Genomic DNA, 24960 nt, shown 5'->3' with positions numbered 1-24960 from the left:
ACTATCAGAAGTAGTATTTATAGGGAAAGATATAGTGGCATTAGGGAAAGTAGTACTAGTTGAAACTTGAATAGCACTTGTTGTGTATGGCATGTCCGTGATAGGAAGAGTAATATCAGTGCTATCAGTAGTACTATTTATAGGGGAAGATATAGTGGTATTAGGGACAGAAGTACTAGTTGAAAATTCAGTAGCACTTGTTGGGTAAGGCATGGTTGTGACAGGAAGAGTAACAATAGTGCTATCAGTAGTAGTACTTGTAGGGAAAGATGTACTGGTATTAGGAACAGGAGTACTAGTTGAAACTTCAGTAGTGCTTGTTGGAAAAGAAGTGGTTGTCATAGGAAGAGTAGCACTAGTGCTACTTGAAATAGAAGAACTAGTGGTAGCAGAAGTAATAGCAGGAGTAGAAGCTGTAGAAGGATGTAAAGAACTCATCGGGAAGGTACTTGTCAAAGCTGTAGTAGAAACTATAGGACCACCTTGAATCCAAGTAACCTCAGTTAACTTTTCCAGGCTGATAATCTTGTCAGTCAATTGAATATTTAGTGTCTGCCAGAAAAGAAGAGATGAAGTTGGTATTTTAGAATTTGTTAAATATCACATTTAAGTTAAACCTCACATTACAGTATAACAACTGTGCAATGCAACTTCTTAAGACCAATCTAACACACACAGCACAATCTCTTTAGGAAACATATGGCGAGGATTCCATCAGATCACTGATCATTGACCCCTGGACTATCCTGAGAAGATCACTAATGTGTACTGTACAATATGAGTCAACATTTGCAAATATATATAACCTTTCAAGTATAAGTAAATATAACAATAGTGCTAATAACTTTACAGAAAAATAAAATTAATGTATGATATGATAACATTCCTTTAAGGCATACCTGATTGTAAGGGTCACTCTTGAAATTCATCACCATGAATTGTTGATTGTCATAGGAGACAGTCACTTGTGTTATATCAGTAGAGCTTATGCCCCAGATTCTAATATATCCAACTTTCAGTGAATTAGAGTCACTCAAATAATTATTATGTATCGTTTGGATTTGCAGTACACTCTGCAAAAAATGTATAAAGAGGAAAAGATATACAATACATCTGTTAATAGACTAAATTCTATGTTACAATATTAACAAAAATGCTGGCTTTATTCCTAAATGCTTCAGAAGACATACTTCCTGAGTACTTAAGACAATAAATTTGAGGTGCTCAAAACAGGTTTGTGTGTCAACATTATGAAAGTTTTTTTACCTACATTATTACTAATTCTTACAATGATTTTGAAAAGAAAGAATCCTTATGTCCGTTTCACAGATGAGAAAACTGAGGCTCTGGGAGAGAAAATGAGAAGGTCAAGGTCATATAACTTAAAGGCATTTATATGGTTGGAATCATGATGAACTTATGTGCATAGCACTGTATGACTTAGCACAGTGTGAATAAACGATTATGGCAACTTGTCCCTAGGCTAAGGATAAGTCATTCAGTTCAATCACTCACTTGTGTCTGACTCTTTGCAACCCCATAGACTGCATCATGCCAGGCTTCCCTGTCCATCACCAACCCCCAGAGCTTGTTAAAACTCATGTCCTTTGAGTCAGTGATGCCATCCAACCATCTCATCCTCTGTCGTCCCCTTCCCCTCCTGCCTTCAATCTTTCCTAGCATCAGGGTCTTTTCCAGTGAGTTGGCTTTTGGCATCAGGTGGCCAAAGTATTAGAGCTTCAGCTTCAGCATCAGTCCTTCCAATGAATATTTAGGACTGATTTCCTTTAGGATGGACTGGTTGGATCTCCTTGTTGTCCAAGGGACTCTCAAGAGTCTTCTCCAACACCACAGTTCAAAAGCATCAATTCTTCAGTGCTCAGCTTTCTTTACAGTCCAACTCTCACATCCATACATGACTACTGGAAAAACCATAGCTTTGACTAGATGGACCTTTGTCGGCAAAGTAATGTCTCTGCTTTTTAGTATGTTGTCTAGGTTTGTTATAGTTTTTTTTCCAAGGAGCAAGCATCTTTTAATTTTGTGGCTGCAGTCATCATCTGCAGTGATTTTGGAGCCCAAAAAAATAAAATCTGTCACTGTTTCCACTGTTTCCCCATCTATTTGCCATGAAGTGATGGGACCAGATGCCATGATCTTAGTTTTTTGAATGTTGAGTTTTAAGCCAGCTGTTTCCCTCTCCTCTTTCATTTTCATCAAGAGGCTCTTTAGTTCTTCTTCAATTTCTGCCATAAGGGTAGTGTCATCTGCATATCTGGTTATTGATATTTCTCCCAGCAATCTTGATTCCAGTTTGAGCTTCATCCAGCCCAATATTTAGCATGATGTACTCTGCACATAAATTAAATAAGCAGGGTGACAATATACAGCCTTGACGTACTTCTTTCCCAATTTGGAACCAGTCTATGGTTCCATGCCCGGTTCTAACTGTTGCTTCTTTGACCTGCATACAGATTTCTCAAGAGTCAGGTCAGATGGTCTGGTATTCCCAAGTCCTAAAGAATTTTTCCATAGTTTGTTATGATCTACACAGTCAAAGACTTTAGCATAGGCTAAGGATAGTTTGCAACAAATCTAAATTATGAACTGTTTTAAGTATCAACACAAGGGTTACAATAATGTGAGGGAAGTCATGAGATGTCGGAAGATTAAGGCCTAAATGAAAATCATCATGAATATTTGTTTGGGGTGTTAAAAGAAAAACAAAAGAGTCACCATGGGAATAGGGTTGTCAAGAAAGGACTTAGGAAAGACATGGAATATGAGAAGTCCTGGGAGGATGGATAGAGCTGATGAAGACAAAATGAATAGGAAAGGGAATGAGGTGGAGGAAGGCACAGACACACCTGACAAAGGCAGAGAACAAAGGCACTGAGATCATGGGCTCCTGCAGCTGGCACTAAGCGGAGAAATTACTGGTTAAGTACATAAGATAAGATGATGAAAATTTGATGCAATCAATTAAGGAACAGCTGTAGTAGAGTGAAATTATAAACTCCTAGACTCTGATAGCAACAGTAGAAAGACAACGATGTCCAGTTGGCATTATGGAGAATTAACCAGACTTTTGTGACTGATTGAGTAATGAGAATCAAGAGAAAATTAAGAAAAAGGAATATAACATGAAGTAAATGGATGTCCTGGAACCAACTCTAATGATTTGGGAGAGCCTATTTTTAAATTGTCTGGGATTTTTCAAGCCAGTTGATAGCTTGAAATTGACTAACATGATGGGAGTTTTTACATACAGAAATTAGCAAATGCTACTAATCAGCCACCAACCCCCATAACCTCATACCAGCCAGAACACCACTGATAAAAATTACTCCCAGGGGAAGCTCTCTTTCATTTCAAAGCACTGATCCTCAGGAAAAACTCCATCAAACATCACATAGAAATAAGAACCCATTTATCACTACTTTGGAATAACAGAAGAATGGAATTTTAGCATTAGAAGATATTAATATTTATGAGAAACCAAATATATTATAATCAAGAAACAGAACAGGAGAACTATCTTCCCTAGCTTGAATAACTATTTAGCAGTAGGAAGAGAACTAAAATCCAGGACTTCTAGATGAACAGCTTCATTAAAAAGCAATATTTTCAGAGGAAAATGATATAATCTTCAATTCTTTTCTTAAACTAAGAACAGAGAAGTTACACGCTTAATTAGTATACAAAGTCTTGCATTTTGTTTCAAAAAGGCAAATGCAGGATGACAACACCATGACTCAATAATAATGTCTATGAAGATACTTTGATAAACATGTTTAAAAAAATACATAGTGTGATGCAATAACAGTAAGAAAACAGTTTAGCTAAAAGGAGCTAAGAATTAGGTAATGAATTAAATAAGTATTTATTGTTGCATGCCACTGAGGTTTTGAGTTTTGGGTGGTTTTTTTTTTTTGCAATAGGAAGTCCATGCTGTCTTATAGACGGTAATGCAAACCACATATTTAATTTAACAAGAGAAAAAGGAAAAATTGCTTTGATGATGTTTTCTTTAACCCAGTATATCCAAAATATTGGGCTTCCCTGGTGGCTCAGATGGTAAAGAATATGCCTGTAATGAGGGAGACCCAGGTATGATCCCTGGGTCAGGAAGATTCCCTGGAGGAGGGAATGGCTATCCATTTCAGTATTCTTGCCTGGGAAATCCCATGGACAGAGGAGCCTGGCAAGCTACAGTCCATGGAGTCACAAAGATTCGGACATGACTGAGCAACTAACACACATCCAAAGTATTATTATTTTAACATATGTTTAACATAAAATGTTAATGTGATATTTTATAATCTTTTTAAATATTTAAAATTAAGCTAGTCATATTTCAAATGCTTGAGTGCCACATGAGGCTAGTGACTATCATTGCATACCAGAGTGAAGCTCTAAAATAATCTCTCAATCCTGGGCACCATGCTGTTAGAGAAATCTAGACTAATTTTAGTCCAAACAGAATAAGCTAATCTGGAAACCAGGATAGGCACAAAACAGAGGAAGTATGAAGTTAGCCTGGAGATACATAATTCCAAGAAGACAGAAGGACTATGTGACAGATACTTTCAGACACTTGAAGCGCTGTTACATAGAAAAAACACAATAGATTTATGTTATACGATTCCTTAGTTAAATCCACAAGTAAAAATTAGAAGCAGATTATAGGTTTGATAGAGAATGATCCTCCTACTCTAATTAAAACTATATGGATTACCCATGGAATCATTAAACATGCCTAGTAGATTGATTGTATTATGACCTCCAGTGATTTGTCCCTCCCTATCTATACTCTTTTCCATGCAACTGTGCAATGACCTCCCTCTCTGGATGGGGCATTCTATCCCACCTCTGTCAGGGTTAGCCATATGACTTTGCCTATTGCCAAGTTAATATAAATGGAGATTTCAGAAAGTCCTCACTCAGGCTTTTCCACCTCTATTTTTGCCCTCTTTCATAATCATGGAAATGTCACGCACAGACCTGCCCGTAAGGCCATCTTAGATCACCCAAGAGCAGCTGACCTCCAACGTGTGACTGCCCCCTCCAGATATATGATCACCGGTGCAAACTGACATTCCCATGACTGATTGCAGATGAATGTGAGCCAGCCAAGGTCAGCCAAGTCCAGCTTAGATCATCTAAGCACTGCAAAGTTATAAGCTAAATAAGCATTAATTACTACATGCTGCTGAAGTTATAAGGTTGTTTTCTATGCATCATTTTTGTGCAACGGATAGCCAATCTAGCATTTATCCTTCAAATTTTTATCAGCCAGAAAATGTCTCATTTCCTAAAAACATGTCATATATTCAAAGCCTCATTTTTTTCCCCAGCATTATATGAATTACAATTTTTTTTATACAGTGATGGTATACTGGGAAATTGTCAAAATAAGAACTGTTTCTTCCTTATTTTAATGTCAGTAGATCTGATTTATAAATGTTAAGGCAGGAAGATGTGGGATATGATATTTTTACAGTTCACTGATTACATTTAATCTGTAGCTAACTGGGAAAGGATTTATAAAATTCAATAAAACAGTCTTACCTGAGCTGCTGTAAAGTTTACCAAGAAATAGTTTCCATTTTCAAAGGTATCTGCAAGCAAGAAAAAAGAATAAGCAACTACTCATTGTTTCAAAAATAGCAGATAATCTTTCATGCAGTCAGAAAATATTTCATTGGGGTCACAAGTACTGATCAGGACAAATCATGACCTCTGTAGAGCAGCACTAAAGATAGTAACTGAGGGAATATTTCACCCCAGGTTAGTGTGGGGATGTACCTATGGAAGAGGGTATTTTTGAGGTGAGCATCAGGAGGTTGCAAATACAAGAGAATCTGGATTGAACTAATAGACACCATAGGTGAAAAAGCATGGAGGGCTACTGATTGCAACAGTAAAGAATCTGCCTGCAGTACAGGAGATCTGGCTTTGATCCCTGGGTAGGGAAGATCCCCTGGGGAAGGGAATGGCTACCCACTCTCCAGAATTCTTGCCTGGAGAATTCTGTGGACAGAGGAGCTTGGCGGGCTATAGTCCATGCAGTCGCAAAGAGTGGGACACGACTGAGCAACTAACACACAGAAAGCACATAGCCATGAGAATTCACATGGCTGTGACGATAAAGGCTTAGAGTTGGGGAAAGTGGTTAGGAATTGTGCTCTCAAGTGAAACTGACATAGAGTCAATTTTCCACTTTTGTATTATTGTGAAAACTCTGGCAAATTACTTAACATTTCATCATCTGTAGACTGGAGATGCTAACAATACCCAGCTCGAGGCAATGAGGTCTACAACATGCCACTTGTGTTGGTAAGTGCTCAAAATTTGTTGTTCACAATCATCATCAAAGTCATCAACATCTCTATCTTCCTAGTTCCTCTCTCCCTACTCTTAGCTCACCCTTCCACAGTGTTCCAGATCCTAAGGCCTCCAACCTCTGCTTGTTACATATGTGTGTTCAACTCATAATTCAATCCTATATCCACCACTCTTCAGCTCCTGTGTTTCTTTTGTTTTTCCCCACTGAATCTGGTCCTTTCAAAATCACCAGTGATATAGTATATTAAATTTCAATTTTTCACCATGATGTTCAAGTTTTTAGCCTCTTTGCCCACACATCTCCTCTTTGAAATACTCCTTAGTTAATATCTGTTTCACCCATTCTCCTTATGTGGCTTAACGCCTATCATAAAAGTCAGTTTCATTTCGTATTTTATTCTTTGCCCTAGTCAACATTTCATCTCTAATCAATATACCAACATAGTCTCTCCCTGAACCCAATAATAGTCTTTATTTTCTAATTAACTCCACTCTTGTGGAAATGAACACTTGTAAATCCATATTTTTAAACTGAGCTTTGGCTAGAAAGTGAACATAAGAAAACACCATAGCCTCTTCGGAAAGTGAAAGAAAGTGAAGTTGCTCAGTCGTATCTGACTCTTTGCGGCCTCATGGACTGTAGCCTATCAGGCTCCTCCGTCCATGGGATTCTCCAGGCAAGAATACTGGAGTGGGTTGCCATTTCCTTCTCCAGGGGATCTTCCCGACCCAGGAATCGAACCCGGGCCTCCCACATTGGAGGCAGACGCTTTAACCTCTGAGCCACCAGGGAAGCCTGTTTTAGCAGTTTTAATTTAAAATTTTTAAAGAATGATATTCTGTTCATATAAACTATTTAAGATTAACCTTGAGCTAACTGTTGAATCTCCTTAAATCTAAGTAAATTTTAAAACACACTAACTTTGGTGCTATAAACCCAATATGATATTAATCATCTAGTCTTAATCAGCTCACGCTGTATAAAAGGATTCTTGTTGTTGTTTAGTTGCTAAGTCATGTCTGACTCTTTTGCAACCTCATGAATGGTAGCCTGTCAGGCTCTTCTGTCCATGGGATTTTCCAGGCAAGAATTCTGGAGTGGGTTGCCATGTCCTTCCCAATCCAGAAATCAAACCCGCGTCTCCTGCATTGGCAGGATTATTTACCACTGACCCATCAGGGAAGCTGGAAAGGATTCCAGATGCCCTTAAAACATTGATTCTCAACCAGCAGCAGTTCTGCTGGTGAAACATGTAGCAGTTATCTAGAGACCTGTTGGTTGTTACATTTTGGAGCTGGAGAGAATGTTTTAGCATCTAGTGGATAAAGGGTAGGGGTGTCGTTAAACATCGTATAATTAATGGTTCAACCACCACCAATAACAAAGAATTATCTAGCCTCAAATGTCAATGGAGAAGGCAATGGCACCCCACTCCAGTCCTCTTGCCTGGAAAATCCCATGGACGGAGGAGCCTAGTGGGCTACAGTCCATGGGGTCACTAAGAGTCGGACACGACTGAGCGACTTCACTTTCACTTTTCCCTTTCATGCACTGGAGAAGGAAATGGCAACCCACTCCAGTATTCTTGCCTGGAGAATCCCAGGGACGGCAGAGCCTGGTGGGCTGCCGTCTATGGGGTCGCACAGAGTCGGACACGACTGAAGCGACTTAGCAGCAGCAGCAGCAGCAGCAGCAGCAGCAGCAAATGTCAATGTTAATCAAAGTTGAGAAAACCTCCACAAATAAAGGCACTTTCTTAAAAAAGAAGAGAATTCTTGCTCCCTAATTTCAAAAGTTACTTCAGGGACTCCCCTGCAGGTCCAGGGGTTGACACTGCCTTCCAATGCAGGGTTTGTGAGTTCAGCCTCTGGTGGGAGAGCTAAGATCCCACATGCCTCAGGGCCAAAAACCCAAAACATAAAACAGAAGCAACATTGTCACAAATTAAATAAAGACTTTAAAAGTGGTCCATATTAAAAAAATCTTTAAAACAAAAAGCTACTTCAAAGCAATTATAATTAAGACAGTGTTACTGGCGTTAACTCCTGTTGCTATAATTTTCTGCTCACCAAACAAATTCTTGACTGAAGTTTCATCTTTCACATACACTTCACTTAAGGAAAAATATGTACTTCCTAATAGATGGGAACATCTTAGCCCATTAATAAACAGTTCTTAAATTTAAAAACTGACATTGTGGCATATTATTTTCTTGTAAGGTTCAAGTCCCACTCCCTTAAAAGTTGGCTTGGGTGGCTGGTTAATCTGTTTTCTCTGATTTTTGGGCTTTTTGTTGTTATGCTACTCTGATTTAAATGTAAAATATCTTAAAAGCTTGTAATGGAAATTTATTATTTATCTTGCATATTAATCATACATTTTATTCAGCAACTATGTTTCAGGAATTCTATCTATATATTAAATCAACTAAATCTGTATAAAATCTACATAATAAGTAATATTTTGCAGATTTTGAAAACTGAGGAAATACAGGCAGAGATATAACACTATAAAGCTTCTCAAAAGATATACAATTAATAAATGACTGAAATGGTATTTGAAGCCAGACCTATTGAATTCCAATATATCACACGTCTCTCCATAGAGTTAACTTAAAAAAAAAAATCCAGAGACTAAATGGAACTTTGAAAACAAAAGTAATCTAATTCCTATATATCCCTCCACTTTTTGCCAGTTCCACCTATAAATGAGCAAAAAAATAATAATAATTTGAAAAAATCTCTCTTATTTACTGTATTAAAGGAATACAGGCTTCTAAAGTATTATCCATACATGAAGAAGAGTAATTTAAAATGCCGCTTGCAACATCATCAAAAACTTAGAAATACTTAGGATAACTTTACAAAATATGTGCAAGACTCATGCACTGAAAATTACAAAATGTTGCTGAAGTAATTAAAGAGTACTTTCACTTACTTACTTAATTGAAGATGAGATAGAGAGGGAGATAGATAATCCTAAATTTATCTTTAGTATCAAAGCATTTCTGTTAAAGTTCTAATAAGCTGTTTGTTAGGTATTGACAAGTTGATTTAAAATTTTTTATGAAATCCAAAGGAACTACAATAAACAAATCTGAAACTACTTTAGTCAAGACAATATGATAGTGACATAAGGATTAAACATTTAGATCAATAGAAAAACTAACCCAAAATAAACTCTCAGCCACATATAACCTATTGATAGCTAACAGAAATGTCAAGAAAATAAAACAAGGAAAAAAGATTAGACTTTCAAGAAAGTGGTGCTTGATCAGCTGGACAAACATGGGGGGAAATGAACCTGGACTATTACATACATACAAAATGTAATACTAATGAGGTGGAGTTCCTAATATATAAAAGCTAAAACTGTAAAACTGGTAACCTTCAGTTAGGCCATGGGATGTGATTTATGATAAATAATATATATTTGGTCTTCATCAGGGGGATTCCCTGGCAGTGCCAGTGGTAAAGTATCCTCCTGCCGCAGCAGAAGATGCAAGAGATGAGGATTCGATCCCTGGCTCAAGAAGATCCCTTGGAGTAAGAAATGGCAACCCACTCCAGAATTCTTGTCTAGAAAGCCCATGGACAGAGAAGCTGCTATAGAACCCTAAAACCCCCAGAATTTCAAGTGAAGAGAGCAGTCAAGGTGTTTTTTGTTATGTTAATGAGGTGACTTTTGGAAAGCATCTCAGGATGGTGGCTGTGTGCTGTGTGTTGTTTTTAGTCACTCAGTCCTGTCTGACTCTGCAACCCCATGAACTGCAGCCTGCCTCGCTCCTCTGCCCATGGGGATTCTCCAGGCAAGAATACTGGAGTGGGTTGCCACGCCCTTCTCCAGGGGATCATCCCAACCCAGGGATCGAACACAAGTCTCCCACTAGTTGCCAGAATAACCAACTATGTGATTTGAGGCTTGAAATTTTCAGTCTTACTCTGAGACCTCTGGAAGGGAGAGGGGCTGGAGATTGCGTCAGTAGCCAATGGCCAAGGATTTAAACACCATGCCTATGTAATGAAGCTTTCAAAAAAAAAAACCCCAAAGAATGAGGTCCAGAGAGCTTAGGGGTTGTTATACACATGGAAATGTGGGGAGAGTGACGCACCAGAAATAAGCAGGGGAGCTCTACAAGGCTTCCCTCATACTTGCCCTATGCATTGCTCCTATCTGGCTATTTCTGAGTTGTATCCTTGTATAATAAACCCATAAACTATTATGCAAAATGTTTCTCTGAGGTCTGTTACCCACTCTAGCAAATTAATCCAACCTGAGGAGTGGGTAGGAAATGGCAACCCACTCCAGTACTCTTGCCTAGAGAATCCTGTGGACAGAGGAGCCTGGTGGGCTGCCGTCTATGAGGTCACACAGAGTCGGGCAGAACTGAAGTGACTTAACAGCAGCAGCAACAGAGGAGGGGGTCATGGGACCCTCCGATTTATAGTTGGTCATTCAGAAGCACAGATGACAACCTGGACTTGCAGCTCGCGTCAGAAGAGGGAAAGGAAGGCAGGAGGAGTAAGTCTTGTGAAACTGACCCCTTAACCTTGGGATCTGACATGATCTTCAGTAGTTAATGTCAGAATTGAATTGAATTGTCATACACCCAGCTGGTGTCCCAGACTTGCTTGTTGGTATGGAAAACACTCACATACACATATGTTGGAATTGGTACCAGAACACTTTTTAGGCTAAGACACAAGAAGCACAAATCATATAAGAAAAGCATGAATAAATTGATGTTTAATCAAAATTAAAGTTACTCTTTGCCAGACACCATCATGGAATTGAAAAAGCAAGTCACAGACAGGGAGAACAAACCATATATTTGATAAACGACAGTAAAATATGTAACTCATAGAACTCAATAATAAAGACAAATGACAATTAAAAAAAATGGGTGAAGGACTTGAACCTTACATCAGAAGGTATATGAAGTGAAGTGAAAGTCACTCAGTCGTATCCGACTCTTTGTGACCCCACAGAATATACAGTCCATGGAATTTTCTAGGCCAGAATACTGGAGTGGGTAGCCTTTCCCCTCTCCAGGGTATCTTCCCAACCCAGGGATCAAACAGGTCTCCCGCATTGCAGGCGAATTCTTTACAAGCTGAGCCACAAGGGAAGCCAAGAATACTAGAGTGGGTAGCCTATCCCTTCTCCAGTGGATTTTCCTGACTCAGGAATCAAACCAGGGTCTCTTGCACTGCAGGGGGATTCTTTACCAACTGAGCTATCAGGGAAGGCCTAAGAATGTATATAAATAACCAATAAACACATGATAAGATGCTCAACATCAAGGAAGTGCAAATCAAATCCATAATGGAATGCACTATACACCTACTAGAATGGTTAAAATTTTTAAATTAATTCTTAGTGTTGGTGAGGATGTAGAAAACTGGAACTCTTAATTAGTAATGTTAGTAATAGAAAATAGTACACTTTAGAAAACAATTTGGTATTTTCTTCAACTGGTAAACATACACTTGTCATATGACCAGGTCCAGCAATTCCATTTCCAGGATTTTACCCAAGAAAAGTGAAAACATATGGTTACAAAATGACTTATACTCAAATAACCATGGCAGGTTATAGGTAATAGTAAAAAATATGAAACAACTAAAATATTTATCAGTAAGTAAATGGATAAATTGTGGTATTCCCACAAGATGATTATTCAGGAGTCAAAAGTAATGAACTCTTATATGCAATAAAATGGATGAATTCTTAAAAATATTTTGCTAAATGGAAGAGGCTAAACACAAAGAGGACATATTGCAGGATTCTATTTACATAAAACCTAGAAAAGACAAATCTAATTCATAATGTCAGAAAGCAGATCAGTGGTTGTCAGAGACTGGAAATATAAACTGGGAGTGGGGGGCAGTTTGCTGGAAAGAAGTAGAAGGGCTTTGTGTTTACAAAAATATTCTACATATTTATTGTGATAGTAGCAAACCAACAACTGTATACATTTGTCAAAACATATATTAATAGAACTGTAAACTTAAAATGGATATACTTTATGTAGGCGTATCAAGTTAATTAGAAAACAATAATTTTACTTTTAGGAATCTACACTATGGAAATAATCTGAAATACAAACAAAGTTTAATACTCAGTGTTGTTATTTTATAACAGTAAAACTGAAAACATCCTGTACAGGGAATAACTATAGAAAGATAAATTATGAAATATCTTCTCAATGGAATGTGACAATCATAAGGATATTGATAAGGTATATAAAATAATATCTAGACATATTTGTGTCATTATGTTAAGTGCAAAGAAACAGGATTCACAAATTAAATATGGCAACCCACTCCAGTACTCTTGCCTGGAAAATCCCATGGATGGAGGATCCTGATAGGCTTTGTGTCTACGGGGTCACAAAGAGTCAGACACGACCGAGCGACTTCACTTCACTTCACTTCACTTCACTTCATGTTTTCAACCAGAGGAGGAAATAACAACCCACCCTAGAATTAATGCCTGGAGAATCCCATGGACAGAGGAGTTATGGTCCATAGGGTCGCAAAGAGTTGGACACGACTAAAGCGACTGAGCATGCATAGTTTCAGAATCATTGAAAGTTAAGCATTATTTTAAGTAAAATGAAAGCAAAGGTGCTACAGCAAAAATATTAACTGGTTTTAATTTTTTCTAATTTTTTATCTTTAAAATGTTTTCTTTAATGAGAATATGTTTACCCTTATAATGAATAAAACCAAAAGGAGGAAACCTTTAGAAATATTTTACTTTCGTAAATAAGGAAAGAAATGTTTTATTTTATTGAAAAAAACTATAAATTCACTAACTACTACCTTTTACAAGATTAGAATGTTCTGGTCCACAGTAATAAAGTATTGGAAAGCGGACATCAGGTGGTGAGAGATTGTAAATCTACAGCAATGCCTGAGGAAGAGGGTGTTTCAGTTATAGTGATAAGTGCCAATTATCTAAGATAGAACTATTGTATTCCTAGACTGGGAAGAGAAAGTATACAAAGCAATATTTCATTGATATAAGTATTCTTTTGACAATTTAAATTCCCAAATTCTGAGACACTAAGAAATTTTCTAAGCTCTAATTTGTTTCCTGAGTGTGCCTGCGTTATAAAAGTGTTGGTCACTCAGTCATGTCTGACTCTTTGAGACCCCATGGACTGTAGCCTGACAGGCTCCTCTGTCTATGGGATTTCCCAGGCAAGGATACTGGAGTGGGTTGCCATTGCCTTCTCCAGGGGGTCTTCCCAACCCAGGGATTGAAAAACAAGTCTTGTGCATTGCAGGTAGATTCTTTACTGTTTGAGCCACCACTTTGGAGGCAAAGGGTGCTTGGTTCTAGATGGTTGGCCCAAACAGAGGCAGATCTATGAACCACTGAGAGTGGATGGTCAGCTTGATATTTGCAGTAACACTCTTATCAGAGCAAGAAAGTTATAGGGACATTAAGTCCCCCAGGTGAATCTATAATATCAAATTGATGATCTTACAAAGCTGGGGACCCTATACCCATCTATTACAATTACAGCATAATATATATGAGAAACAAAAGTTGCAAAAATCCTCCCAACACCACTGCCTTATTAATAGTAGTAATAGAAACAGGTTTTCAGTTCATGCCAATTATATCCTGAGCCTCCATGTATGGCTTTCCTGAATGCTGTATGGGAACCCAGGAAAGTTCCTACTCACCAATGCTTTGTCCATCATCCCAGAACAGCTGACCTTCAGCTCTCCCATTGTCATCCAAAGCAACAGTCAATCCCATATATTTCTGTCGGCTATTAAAAGAAAAGTTATTTTTCTATAGACTTCAGGTTGTAAGAATGAAGGACAGATTCTTTTGAAAATATATAGTCATCCAGAAAAAAAGTAAATACATTAAAAATACACCTAAAATTCTAAAAATAGATGAGATAAAATAAAAGATATTTAAAAGCTAACAGAATAAATGTTTATATTTTAATGAAACATTCAATACAACTTTAATCTCCAAAAATCAAATACATACACTTTACTTACATACATATTATAAGTAATATAAGAGGCTTCTCCCCCCAAAAAACAATCATTTAGCAGCTTCCAGATTGCTGTAGAATACAATGCAGTGTACTTCTGCATTCACAACCTTCCATGGCCTGATACTAACTGGCTTGATTTTCATTTACTTTATCTCTCTCCTTTATCAGTGCTCCAGTTAAACTGAATGGTTTACTGTCCTCCAAATTAAGCTCATTTTTCACTTTTAGTTCTTTAGTCCTCCCAGAATATCCCTTTCTCTTGTTTTCATACATTCAAATTCTATTATTCAAGACTCAGCCCAGAGCTGAAATCATGATTTTTATAGCACAAGAGTGAAAGCTAACTTCCCTCTTTGAGCGGTTACTACTCTTGTTATATACGTCTCTTTTGATATAACATGTTCTCTTTTATGTAATATGTATGTGTGTGTGTGTGTAATTTCTCTTGAGTTCACCAAAGTAGACCTCAGGATAAGTACTAAAACCCTGGGTAGACATCACAAATCAAAGAGCTCACTCCTATTCCCGAATTTTTAAATACTGTGGAAAGAGGTACATGATGCTACCCTAAGGAAAACATACACTGAACCTTTGACACAGAAGCTACAGATAAAAGTTCTCCCCAAGACTGACTTCATGAACTCATTCCCTCCAAGATCCCTCTTGGAAGGTACTCTTGGAATCAATGAAACTGTCCATATTTAGTTTATCCTTCATCGAGGTGGGCCACTTCCTATAAAGCTGCCTCATTATGGGAAAGTGAGGCCAACAAACACCATCTCTCTCCCTTACCTGGAGTGAGTGTTCATCGCAGGTTCTTGCCAAGGCAGGATGTAGCCTCCTCTGATATGAAGGTTGATATGGTCAAGGGGAGCCTCCAGGACTTTCCACTCACCTGTTGATTCATTGCCAGATCCCTAGAAGGGAAAAAGCAGGCAAGGAATAAATGACCAGAAAAATAGATGAAATCAGTGCCTGCTTTACCACAAGTCCTTCCTTTCCAAGAAAATCAGCAAAATACCAAAATCTCTGGTTTTCAGCTTTGCTAAAACCTCTGGAAATCTAGTCTTTTCTCTGTATTGTCCAAAAAGGTAGGGGGTTGAGGAGGAGTCAATGTAACATAGCCATCAGATTTTCCAATATTTATGGTTTTATGGATACTTTTATTTAAGCAGACTCTGCATGGCTGAAAGGCTGAAAATTACTCCCTTAGAAACATGTGCTTAGAAGTCAGGAGAAAGTTCCAGGCCCCTCTCTCTGCCTGCAGGGACCAACCCGGGTCCAGAAACAATGTTAGTTCATACCGTGCTGTAGTCATACCAACGGGCTCTGGGAAAGTAAGCCTGGACCTGAAAAGTGTTCTGAAACACAAAATCAACATGCCGTTATGAATATGCCAATGATTTACTTTTAATTTTTAAAATTATCTCTGTAGAAATAAGATTAAAAAGGGAACTTGATTAATGACTTTAAGAGTTGGAAAGGTTTTATTGAGAAAGATCCTAGGAAATTCTTCTTTAAACACAAAGAAACATAACATTTTTGAAAAGGTAGATTTTGCAAGGATGCAATATAACAAGACACCAAAATGAGAATCCTTTGTGGTGGTAAAGTTTCCATTAATGGAGATCTTGAAAAACAATCAAGATCTCCCTTAGAAGTTCTAGAAATGCATTTGCCTGAAAATAGTGAGCTGGATAAGACAAGCTGTAGGGCTACCCTTGTGGCTCAGTGGTAAGGAACCCAATCCACCTGCCAATGCAGGAGACACGGGTTCAATGCCTGGTCTGGGAAGATCCCACATGCCACTAAGCACAGAGCAACTAAGTCTGTGTGCCACAACTACTGAGCCCGCGCTCCAGAGCCCAGAAGCTGCGACTACCTAGCCCACATGCCCTAAAGCCTGTGCTCCACGACAAGAGAAGCCGCCACAATGAGAAACCCTCACAGCACAGCTAGAGAATAGGCCCCGCTCACCACAACTAGAGAAAAGCCCACACAACAACAATGACCTGGCAAGGCCAAAAAATAAAAAGATGATCTATAAAATGCCCTTCCTGTTCTTTAGATTATATGATTGGAGGGTATCTGAGCTACAATGGAAAACTCACATTTTCTAGCACGGGGCTAATTAAGATGGCAGGGCCCAGCATGAACTGATGGTCTATATCCCATGTTGTGTGTTCCTCTGTAAACCTTAAAGAAAAAAATGTGAAAAACACACCCATATTGTTATGATAGTTGCAGAGGGTTATTCCCAAGACATCCCAGACTTGTCACCTGGGGAACTCGGCTCTACTCACTCATGGAGAAGGGGTCGGACCACAGTGCTGCCCTCAGTGTGAGCTTTATGCATCAGAGTGTAGAGGTAAGGCAGCAGAGTATATCTGGTCTGGAGGACTTTTCTTGAGAACATCTCAAAGGCTGAGTCCCAGGCCACAGGATCTTGTCTCTAAAAGGGTAAAGGAGCAAGTGGAAGGTCATCTCCTCCTTCCTCCTTTCTAGCAGTATGAGGAAAGGACCAGCACACACACATATGGGCTTTCCTGGTGGCTCAGTAGTAAAGAATTCCCCTGCCAACACAGGAGACGTGAGTTGGATCCCTGATCTGGGAGTAACCCCTGGAGAAGGAAATGGCAACTCATTCCAGTATTCTTGCCTGAGAAATCCCATGGACAGGGGAGCCTGGTGGGCTACAGTCTATGGGGTCATAAAGAGTCGGATTTAGGGACTAAGCACTCATGTGCAGCCACATATCCCGTATGTAGCTCACACATCATTTTCCCTCTAACTTCTAGCTTCCTCTTTCCTTCCATCTGGCACCTTTCTAAATTGGAGCTTCTCGCTTCCTTTTCTTTTCATGAACCCTTCAGGATGGGGTCTAGCCTTGGCCCTGCACATGTGTAGAGAGATGGGTCTCCATGCAGCACTGACATAACTCGATGAGATTTAAGTAAAATACAAATCCATCATTTCTAAAAGCAAAGGGAGCCTCTTTTTATTTCAGCTCCAAAGGGAGCCATAAACATTTCTCCTCATAGGTATTAATAACCCAAGAGATGGGAAAAAGTATATTCTTGAAAATGGTTGGTAGTCTGGGCTTTTGAACTCTGAGGATTTTCTAAGCAATGGAGTTGCCGGTGATTTTATATTTATCATCATACAAATAAGTATGGTGATCTTGAGCATTAAGAAGAAGTGGTGGGGTTTCCCTGATGGCTCAGTGGTAAAGAATCCACCTGCCAGTTCAGGAGACACAAGTTCAATCCCTGATCTGGGAAGATCCCATATGCTATGGAGCAACTATGCGGGTGTACCACAGCTATTGAGCCTGTGCTCCAGAGCCCGGGAGCCGCAACTACTGAGCCCAAGCTGCCACAGCTACTAAAGCCCACAAGCCCTAGAGCCCGTGCTCCACAACAGAAGTCACCACAATGAGAAGCCTGCACACGGCAACTAGAGACTAGACCCTCCTCGCCGCAACTAGAGAAAAAGTCCACGCAGCAATGAGGGCCCAGTACAGCCAAAACTAAACAAATACATAAATAAAATTATAAGAGGAAGTTGTGATGTGAGGACACAAAACACCCACAACATAACCCGCTTCCCTCACCCTGGTCCCAAATGTGTTGTGGTTCCTGGAAAATGGATAAAACGCCCCCAGCTGCATCCATCGAACACACATCTCATACTCGGCATCTCCAAAGAATCCACAGATGTCTGCTCCTGTCTGAGAAGATGCAAAATCAGAGCATATTTTAGGTGGGACTTTGTGGGTTTCAGAAACACTGAAATCTGAACTGGGGGATTTGTCACGGCCTCATTAGGACTTACATAAGAGATTCCAAAGAGACTGAACTCCATCATGCCTGTAAGGAGAAGATACAGCTGCGTTAGACCCAGGAGAGCAGACTGTGGGAAGGGTAGGTTTGACCTGTCTCTTCTGTTCCACATTTGAAAGCTCTGAGCTGCTCGTGATGAAAATGTCAAAGAAGGGTGTGCATTAAAACTCACACATACGCAGAGCACTCAGCTCCCGGGGCTTTCACTGACCACATGGATGATGATTAGACACGACCAACCTCGCTGAAGAGCACTCCGGTCCCCTCCCCACCTCGAGAGGCCCCGTGATAAGCCCACACACCGATGATTGACTTCTTCAGCTGGTCCCACGCGGCCGTGTTGTCGCCCAGCCAGTGTCCTCCCCAGCGGCCAGAAGAGGGGAAAGTGGAGCGAGTGATGACGATCCCTCGCTGTCCCGTCACCTCCTGCACGGCTCTGCTCGGAGGGGGACAAGGGGGTGAGCGGAGGGTGAATTTGAGCCTGGACAGCTGAGGAACTTTATCTGCTATTTAAGTGATGCCAAGAGTCCCAGTCAACTTCCCAGCAAAGCAACTGCAGATAGAGCATCACCTACAATATGAATTTCTTTAAAAAATTTTTTTTAATTAAAAACTTTTCATTGGAGTATAGCTGATTGACAATATGTGGATTTCTTTTCTTCAAAAAAAAATCTAACTAGCTGTCTACTTCTAGGTATGAGGAGGGCTGGGGTGAGGTGTAAGACAGATATTCACAGAACAAATACTCTATCCTGGGTATTGTGCTGGTCATGTTCATGAGTGCTGTCTCACAACCCTGGTCTCCTTTTACTGTCAGGAAACTGAGGCTCAAAGAAGAGCGATAACTTGTCATAGTCATTTAATGAGCAAAGAGGCAGATCTGGTGCCCAAATAAAAGTATATATGACTACAGCTCCCTTTGGTAATATGCTCTCTACTAGGCTAATCCTCAAAACACAGAAAAAATTTTGCATAGAGAGACAAATACACATAAAAGATGTTTAAATATTTCTCAATGGAAGGTCAGTCTTCTGTAAGATGCTTTAGCCCAAAACTAAAAACAGAGAGAAAAATCAGTGGAACAAAAGAGAAAATCTATTGACAGATGCTGGTGTAATCCAAATATTTGTAATCCAAATATTTGCTAAAGAAAGCATCATATCAATAGGCAGAGATAAAGTATTCAGTAAATGACATCAGGAAAAGAAGCTAGCTATAGCAGAAACTAATCCATTTAGGTCACTGCCAATATTTCACACTAAAATAAGTCCAAAAATGGGATGCGTGGGCATGCATGTACATGTGCGTGAGCGCACACACACACACACACACACACACACACACCCCAGTGAGAGGTAATGAAGGCAAGAAATAAGGCAGGGATATTCCCAGTGGCTCAGTGGTAAAGAATTCTCCTGCAATGCAGGAGTCACAGAAGATGCAGGTTTGATCCCTGGGTTGAGAAGATCCCCTGGAGGGGGACATGGCAACCCACTCTAGTTTTCTTGCCTGGAGAATCCACATGGACAGAGGAGCCTGGTGGGCTACAGTCCATAGGGTTGCACAGAGTCGGACACGACTGAGGTGACTTAGCACAAACACATAGAATAAGAGTGGATGCCCGTGATGCAAAGAACTTTGTCCCTGATCGTGTCAGAACTCTAGACATTTATAGCCATAGGAAGAAATGAAAATTGTCTTGCTGCCAATGACAAAAGCACACTCACTCGTGCGTGGGCCTGGTCTGGGCCCAGCCGTAGAGGCTGTGCACGTCGTAGTGGCGCACCAGCGAGCCATCGGGCAGCACCTGCTGGCTCTCCATGCACAGGGTCTTGCTGCTCAGGCCCTGGTCCTGGGACTCCAAGTCTGGGAGGAAATGCAGAGTTAATTCTTACAAAACCTGATTTACACATTCACCAGAAATGCCCATCATCTTAGCATTTCTCGACTTCAGCCAACAACCTTGTTACCAATAACAGCTTCAGTTTCAAGAATTTTTTGTTATCAGGGTCCTGTGGCTACCTAATTAATGAAAGATAAGAACAGGGTATGGAGCCAGGAAGGGCACCCTTCTGTTTGCTCCAACTCCAATAGTTACAGGGGGCTTCCATAGCCCAGTTAGAACACAATAAATCCCTTTGTGGTTATGATCGTCTCTTCCACTAGATGGTAATGTTCTCAAGGGAACAGGTCCTATTTCAGTCACTGCACTAATGCAGCTAAAGCTTTCTGAGTTGTTATCACTTATCTGATACACAGATATTAAATTAAGGAAAGAAGGAGAAAAAGGCAGAAAGGAAGGGAGGAAGGGAGAGAGGAAGGAATAAGGGAGCTAGTGAGCAATAGGAAGCGTAGCAGTGACTCACACATCAGGAAATGTGGAGTCCACGAATTACTAGGACAGTGCTCTTAATGAAGTGAGTCACTTCCTTCCCTAGGCAAGAGTTCAAGAAAGGTACGAGTTCAAGGTAAGGAATGAGTTCAACTTGTAAGGTGTTCAACTTCTAAGACACCTTTAAAGCCGAGGTCCATTGATATTCCGTTTTTGTTTTTATCACGAGACAAACAAGGAATATCTTTCATGTAGGTTCTGTGAACACAGGCAGAAGGAGTGATGGAACTAGATTTCCATCATCTAATCAAAAGTGTGTATGTGTGTGTGTGTGTCGTATGTGTATATGTGTGTCTGTGTGGTGTGTGTGTAGTATGTTGCAGTGTGTGTGATATGTGTGGTGTGTGACATGTCTGTATATGTGCATGTGTGGTGTGTGTGCAGTGTAGTGTGAGGTATGTACGTATGGTATGTGTGGTGTGCAGGAGGTGATTTGGAGTTTCAGTCATATTCATCACTACAGTCAGATGCACATCATTGCTTGGTTTCTTTCATATCACATCATGACATTATTTCTATGCTTGATTAGTTGTTTATTTGCACTTATTCAAAGTTATTCTATTTGGGATTTTATGTCAGATTTAAGAGTGTTTTCTTGCCAAAATTAGGCCTCACTTTGATAATAACAGGAAAATTTGCAAGGCTTTTGAGCAGAGAAGTAATTGGTGAAGATGTCATTTTACATACATGGCACATAGGGTGGATTATTAAGAATTTCATCGCTGCAGCCCCTGACAGATCCATTCACAAAGTTCGATGGTTCATTCATGTCCTGCGATGAGATAGCAAAAAAAAAAAAAAAATTCTATGGGTCAGAGGCAGCATGGCCCTTCTTGTAAATGTCACTGACCTCACAGAGACGAGGTCAAATTCACATCAGCTGGTTGCATCACTGACTCTCTGTAATCTCAGGCATCAACCCAAAAGGACTCTAAGAAATCATTTTGGTTTAAGAAGAGTGTTAAACCTCTAGTTTACTTGGCATTTTTAGACTTGTGAGGATTGGCTTATAGTGACAAAATACTGAAATTAGGCTGGAATCATGACCTAAGTAAATCTCCTTTTGATTAATCTCCCCACACAAGACCATATCTTCTATGTGTGGATGACTCACTTTTTATCCGTGGCTAATGGTTATCATAATCTGCTCATTATCAATAGTTTAGACTATTGATTCTAAAATCAGCATAGACCCCAAACAAGAAGAAATCTCTAATTTTCTACAGTAGATACAGTCCTAAATAACTCAGAAACAGATCTAGAAATCAAATAATATTTGGAGGTATCTATTACTTAAATGCAAGAAATAGCAGTTCCTGAGGTGAATACTCACAGCCTACATTATCAATGGAAAACTTAAAATATTGTATATTAGGTGATCTTAAGTGAAAGTGAAGTCGCTCAGTCATGTCTGAGTCTTTGTGACTCCATGGACTATAGCCCACCAGGCTCCTCCACCCATGGAATTTTCCAGGCAAGAGTACTGGAGTGGGTTGCCATTTCCTTCTCCAGGGGATCTTCCCGACCCAGGGATCGAACCCAGGTCTCCCGCATTGCAGGCAGATGCTTTCACCATCTGAGCCACCAGGGAAGCCCCTGGTGATCTTAAGTAGGACATACTAAAATGCAAAGGCAAGCAAAGGAGGACTGTTGGCTACTGGAATTATTCAGCTAAACCTTTCTCACAGTGGAACAAACACCACAGAGCTGTTGGGATCTGTGTTCCTCAGGGCTTCCCCCATCTCTTCACAGTTTGGGTTAACCTGTGTCCTTTTGTGCACCTGCTCTGGGCCTACCTATCCTGATGGTGGCGAGAGAAGCCCCAGGGCTGCCAGTGGGCTGAGAGATTTGTCTCTGGGTCAATGGCAAGCTTCTTTCAGCCTGGCCCAGACTGGAGAAGCTCTTCAGAGCTGACCTGGAATATGCTCGGGGACTCAGACCACTGCACAGTGGAGGAGGAAACTGGGGCACTGATATGCTTCCCACCCCTAGAAAAACACCAATAGAGGTGCCTTTGAACATGTGTCCCAGAAACATCTCAGGAAACCCTGCTCTTAAGCCCAACCAACAAGCATAGTAAACATCAGAATGGACCTTTGAAGCTGGAGTTTTCCCAGCCCTGTGATGAACATCAGTTGCCTCTGATCCATGACTTGCCTACCCCTGGCCCTGCCCTGTATCACATGATGGGCTCTTGGCCTCCTTTAGCGCTGGCCTCTGTGTAGGTCTGGCCAATGGGAAGCAATGGCAAGAGGTCAGAGGGTGGGAGCTAAGAGAAGTCAGGTATGTGTCCCTCTTTCTTTTTCAGGCAGCAACTTGAGAGGTGGCTCATGGCCTTCAGGGACTCCAACTTCCCCCAGGCAGTATGTCCCTGGGCAGACATACGATTCTCTCTGCTCTTCCTGGTGGTCCCAGCACCTCAGCTCTATAACAGCATCCCTCTCGTTCACTCCTCCAGCGCTAACTTGCTGCTTTAGTAGGCTCGGAGTTATCTCCCTGTGTTTTGACTGCTAATGTTTTCAAAGAAAGGCATGAAAGAAGACTTACAATCGACAATCCATCAAACTTCAAGCTCTTCTCTGGTTCTCGAGGGTTTCTGTAGAGCTCTTCTATTTCCTTCTTCCACCAGGCAGCCGTGCTATTCCGCAAGAAGTCAGGAAAAGCAACGTGGGCTTTGTACAGCTGTAAGGATGACACATGTCTTATGTGGGGTCTCAGCCTGTCCGGGAAGGGGGGGAGCGACAACCAGGAAGGGGAGACAAGCAGGTATTTGTGCAAGGCTTTGCTCACTCGGTGTGTGCCTTAACCTCGTATCAGTGGCTTCAGCTGCACAGAGTTTACTATGGACACACACACACCAGGAAGGTGATTCCATTCTCTCTTTTCCTAGAAAGTTAGATAGTCTTTAAGTCCCATTTTAAACATGGGATTCACTTTACGATTAGGCATGTCATCATATAAATGGGAAAATTAACCATCAGTGTCTAAACAGTCAAACTTCAGAGCACAAGTGCTTTTTCCCCACTGGCCAAATCAAGGAGATCAGTCACGCAGGGAAATGTGAGCTGCAGTGTGGATGGGATGCTGGATGCCCAAGACTGATGTAGCATCAAGTGCGGAGTCAAGGCCATTGCTCCTTTCAACTAGCTAGCACTTTCTTCTATATGTAGACGATTCATTAAAACCCAATCTGTTCATAACCTCTCCAGTGAAAAGATTCCAGACTTTCCTTCATTATTTTTAAGCAACATTAAATTCAAACAAAATACAACCCATTGAAGGTGCACAGGTAAAGGTATTTCATATATAATTTCCTTCTAAACAATTCTAGTTTAGCTGCCTGTTGGGTTTTCCATTTGCGGAAAATTTTGCTTCCAGAAAATTACTCGTTGACAAGTACACTCAACTCAGAACTACTTAACCAAACATCAGGGTAAAACTCATAAGTAAACAGATGTTTAGGACCATGTAGACAAAAATCTGTCTGTTAACATACCTTAACCTGAGTTTCGTGATCAAGGGATCCATCCACATTCACATTGGGCAGATCTGGCCAAACCTAGAAAAAATAGAAAAAGGAAAATTAAAACCTTTAAAAGGCATTGCACACAGACCATGAGATGTTTCACATGTTAAACTCTAATGACATGCATCTCCATACAATTCCAGGGGATATTTGCCATTAATTAAATTGCAAAGTCTGAATATATGAAATTTTGTTAGGTGAAAATAGATTGGGATCTCTTGATTCATTCCATCAGACTTCACAATTCTACCTTTGAATGTTATTAACTGAATCCCTTTTAAGCACGTCCTCTGTACAATTGCTTTGCAAATGATGATTTTTTCGCTGATCTGCCTATCAGAGACTTGTAACAAATTTCCCCTTATAAAAAACACATATTAAGTGTGACTCTAAAAGAATAAGATTGATTTCTATTCATAACCCATACACTTAGCCTCAATGCTTTTAAGCAGTATCATGACTAACTAGGGACCCGAAGTATACACAGCATTAAAAAATTCATAGTATCAACCAATTTCATCTATAATTAGAAGGACATTAACTATATACATTGATTCATTCATTCATTCAACAAATACTGAGCATTTACTATATGCCAGGCTCACTTCTATAATCTGTATCAGTCAGTTGGTCAGTCAGTTCAGTTGCTCAGTGTGTATCTGCTGAGCCTTAAGTAAGAAAGAGTCCTTGTTTTCTCCAAGTTCACAGATGGAACATAAGCACTAGGTTGTATGTTACACTCTCTGAGATTTGCAATATAGAAAAGGGAGAATGAGCTGGTTTTTGAATGCTTCCTAAGAGCGAATATTTAAGTTGGCCTTG

The 24960-nt window shown here is 40.1% G+C and overlaps 1 protein-coding gene across 1 annotated transcript in view; it reads right to left on the bottom strand.

Annotated features, from left to right (window-relative positions):
• The window catches only part of LOC145523659 (maltase-glucoamylase-like), a 340029-nt gene that overhangs the window by 3674 nt on the left and 311395 nt on the right, over positions 1 to 24960 (bottom strand). Inside the window, exons 85-99 of the mRNA XM_081534360.1 lie at positions 24109 to 24171; positions 23160 to 23294; positions 21300 to 21384; positions 19948 to 20086; positions 18523 to 18656; positions 18213 to 18247; positions 17992 to 18108; positions 16682 to 16830; positions 16490 to 16574; positions 15683 to 15739; positions 15171 to 15295; positions 14050 to 14138; positions 5572 to 5621; positions 900 to 1073; positions 177 to 552 (exon numbers count right to left, since the gene is read on the bottom strand). Coding sequence (XP_081390486.1) covers positions 177 to 552; positions 900 to 1073; positions 5572 to 5621; positions 14050 to 14138; positions 15171 to 15295; positions 15683 to 15739; positions 16490 to 16574; positions 16682 to 16830; positions 17992 to 18108; positions 18213 to 18247; positions 18523 to 18656; positions 19948 to 20086; positions 21300 to 21384; positions 23160 to 23294; positions 24109 to 24171 — 1813 coding nt within the window. The remainder of the gene's footprint in view (positions 1 to 176; positions 553 to 899; positions 1074 to 5571; positions 5622 to 14049; positions 14139 to 15170; positions 15296 to 15682; positions 15740 to 16489; positions 16575 to 16681; positions 16831 to 17991; positions 18109 to 18212; positions 18248 to 18522; positions 18657 to 19947; positions 20087 to 21299; positions 21385 to 23159; positions 23295 to 24108; positions 24172 to 24960) is intronic.

The sequence above is a fragment of the Giraffa tippelskirchi genome, chromosome 10, assembly GCF_054371585.1.
Source record: "Giraffa tippelskirchi isolate mGirTip1 chromosome 10, T2T-mGirTip1v1.2.pri, whole genome shotgun sequence".
Classification (NCBI taxonomy): Eukaryota; Metazoa; Chordata; class Mammalia; order Artiodactyla; family Giraffidae; genus Giraffa; species Giraffa tippelskirchi.
Note: the sequence above shows the minus strand (reverse complement) of the source record. Positions and strands in the feature narration are given on the sequence as shown.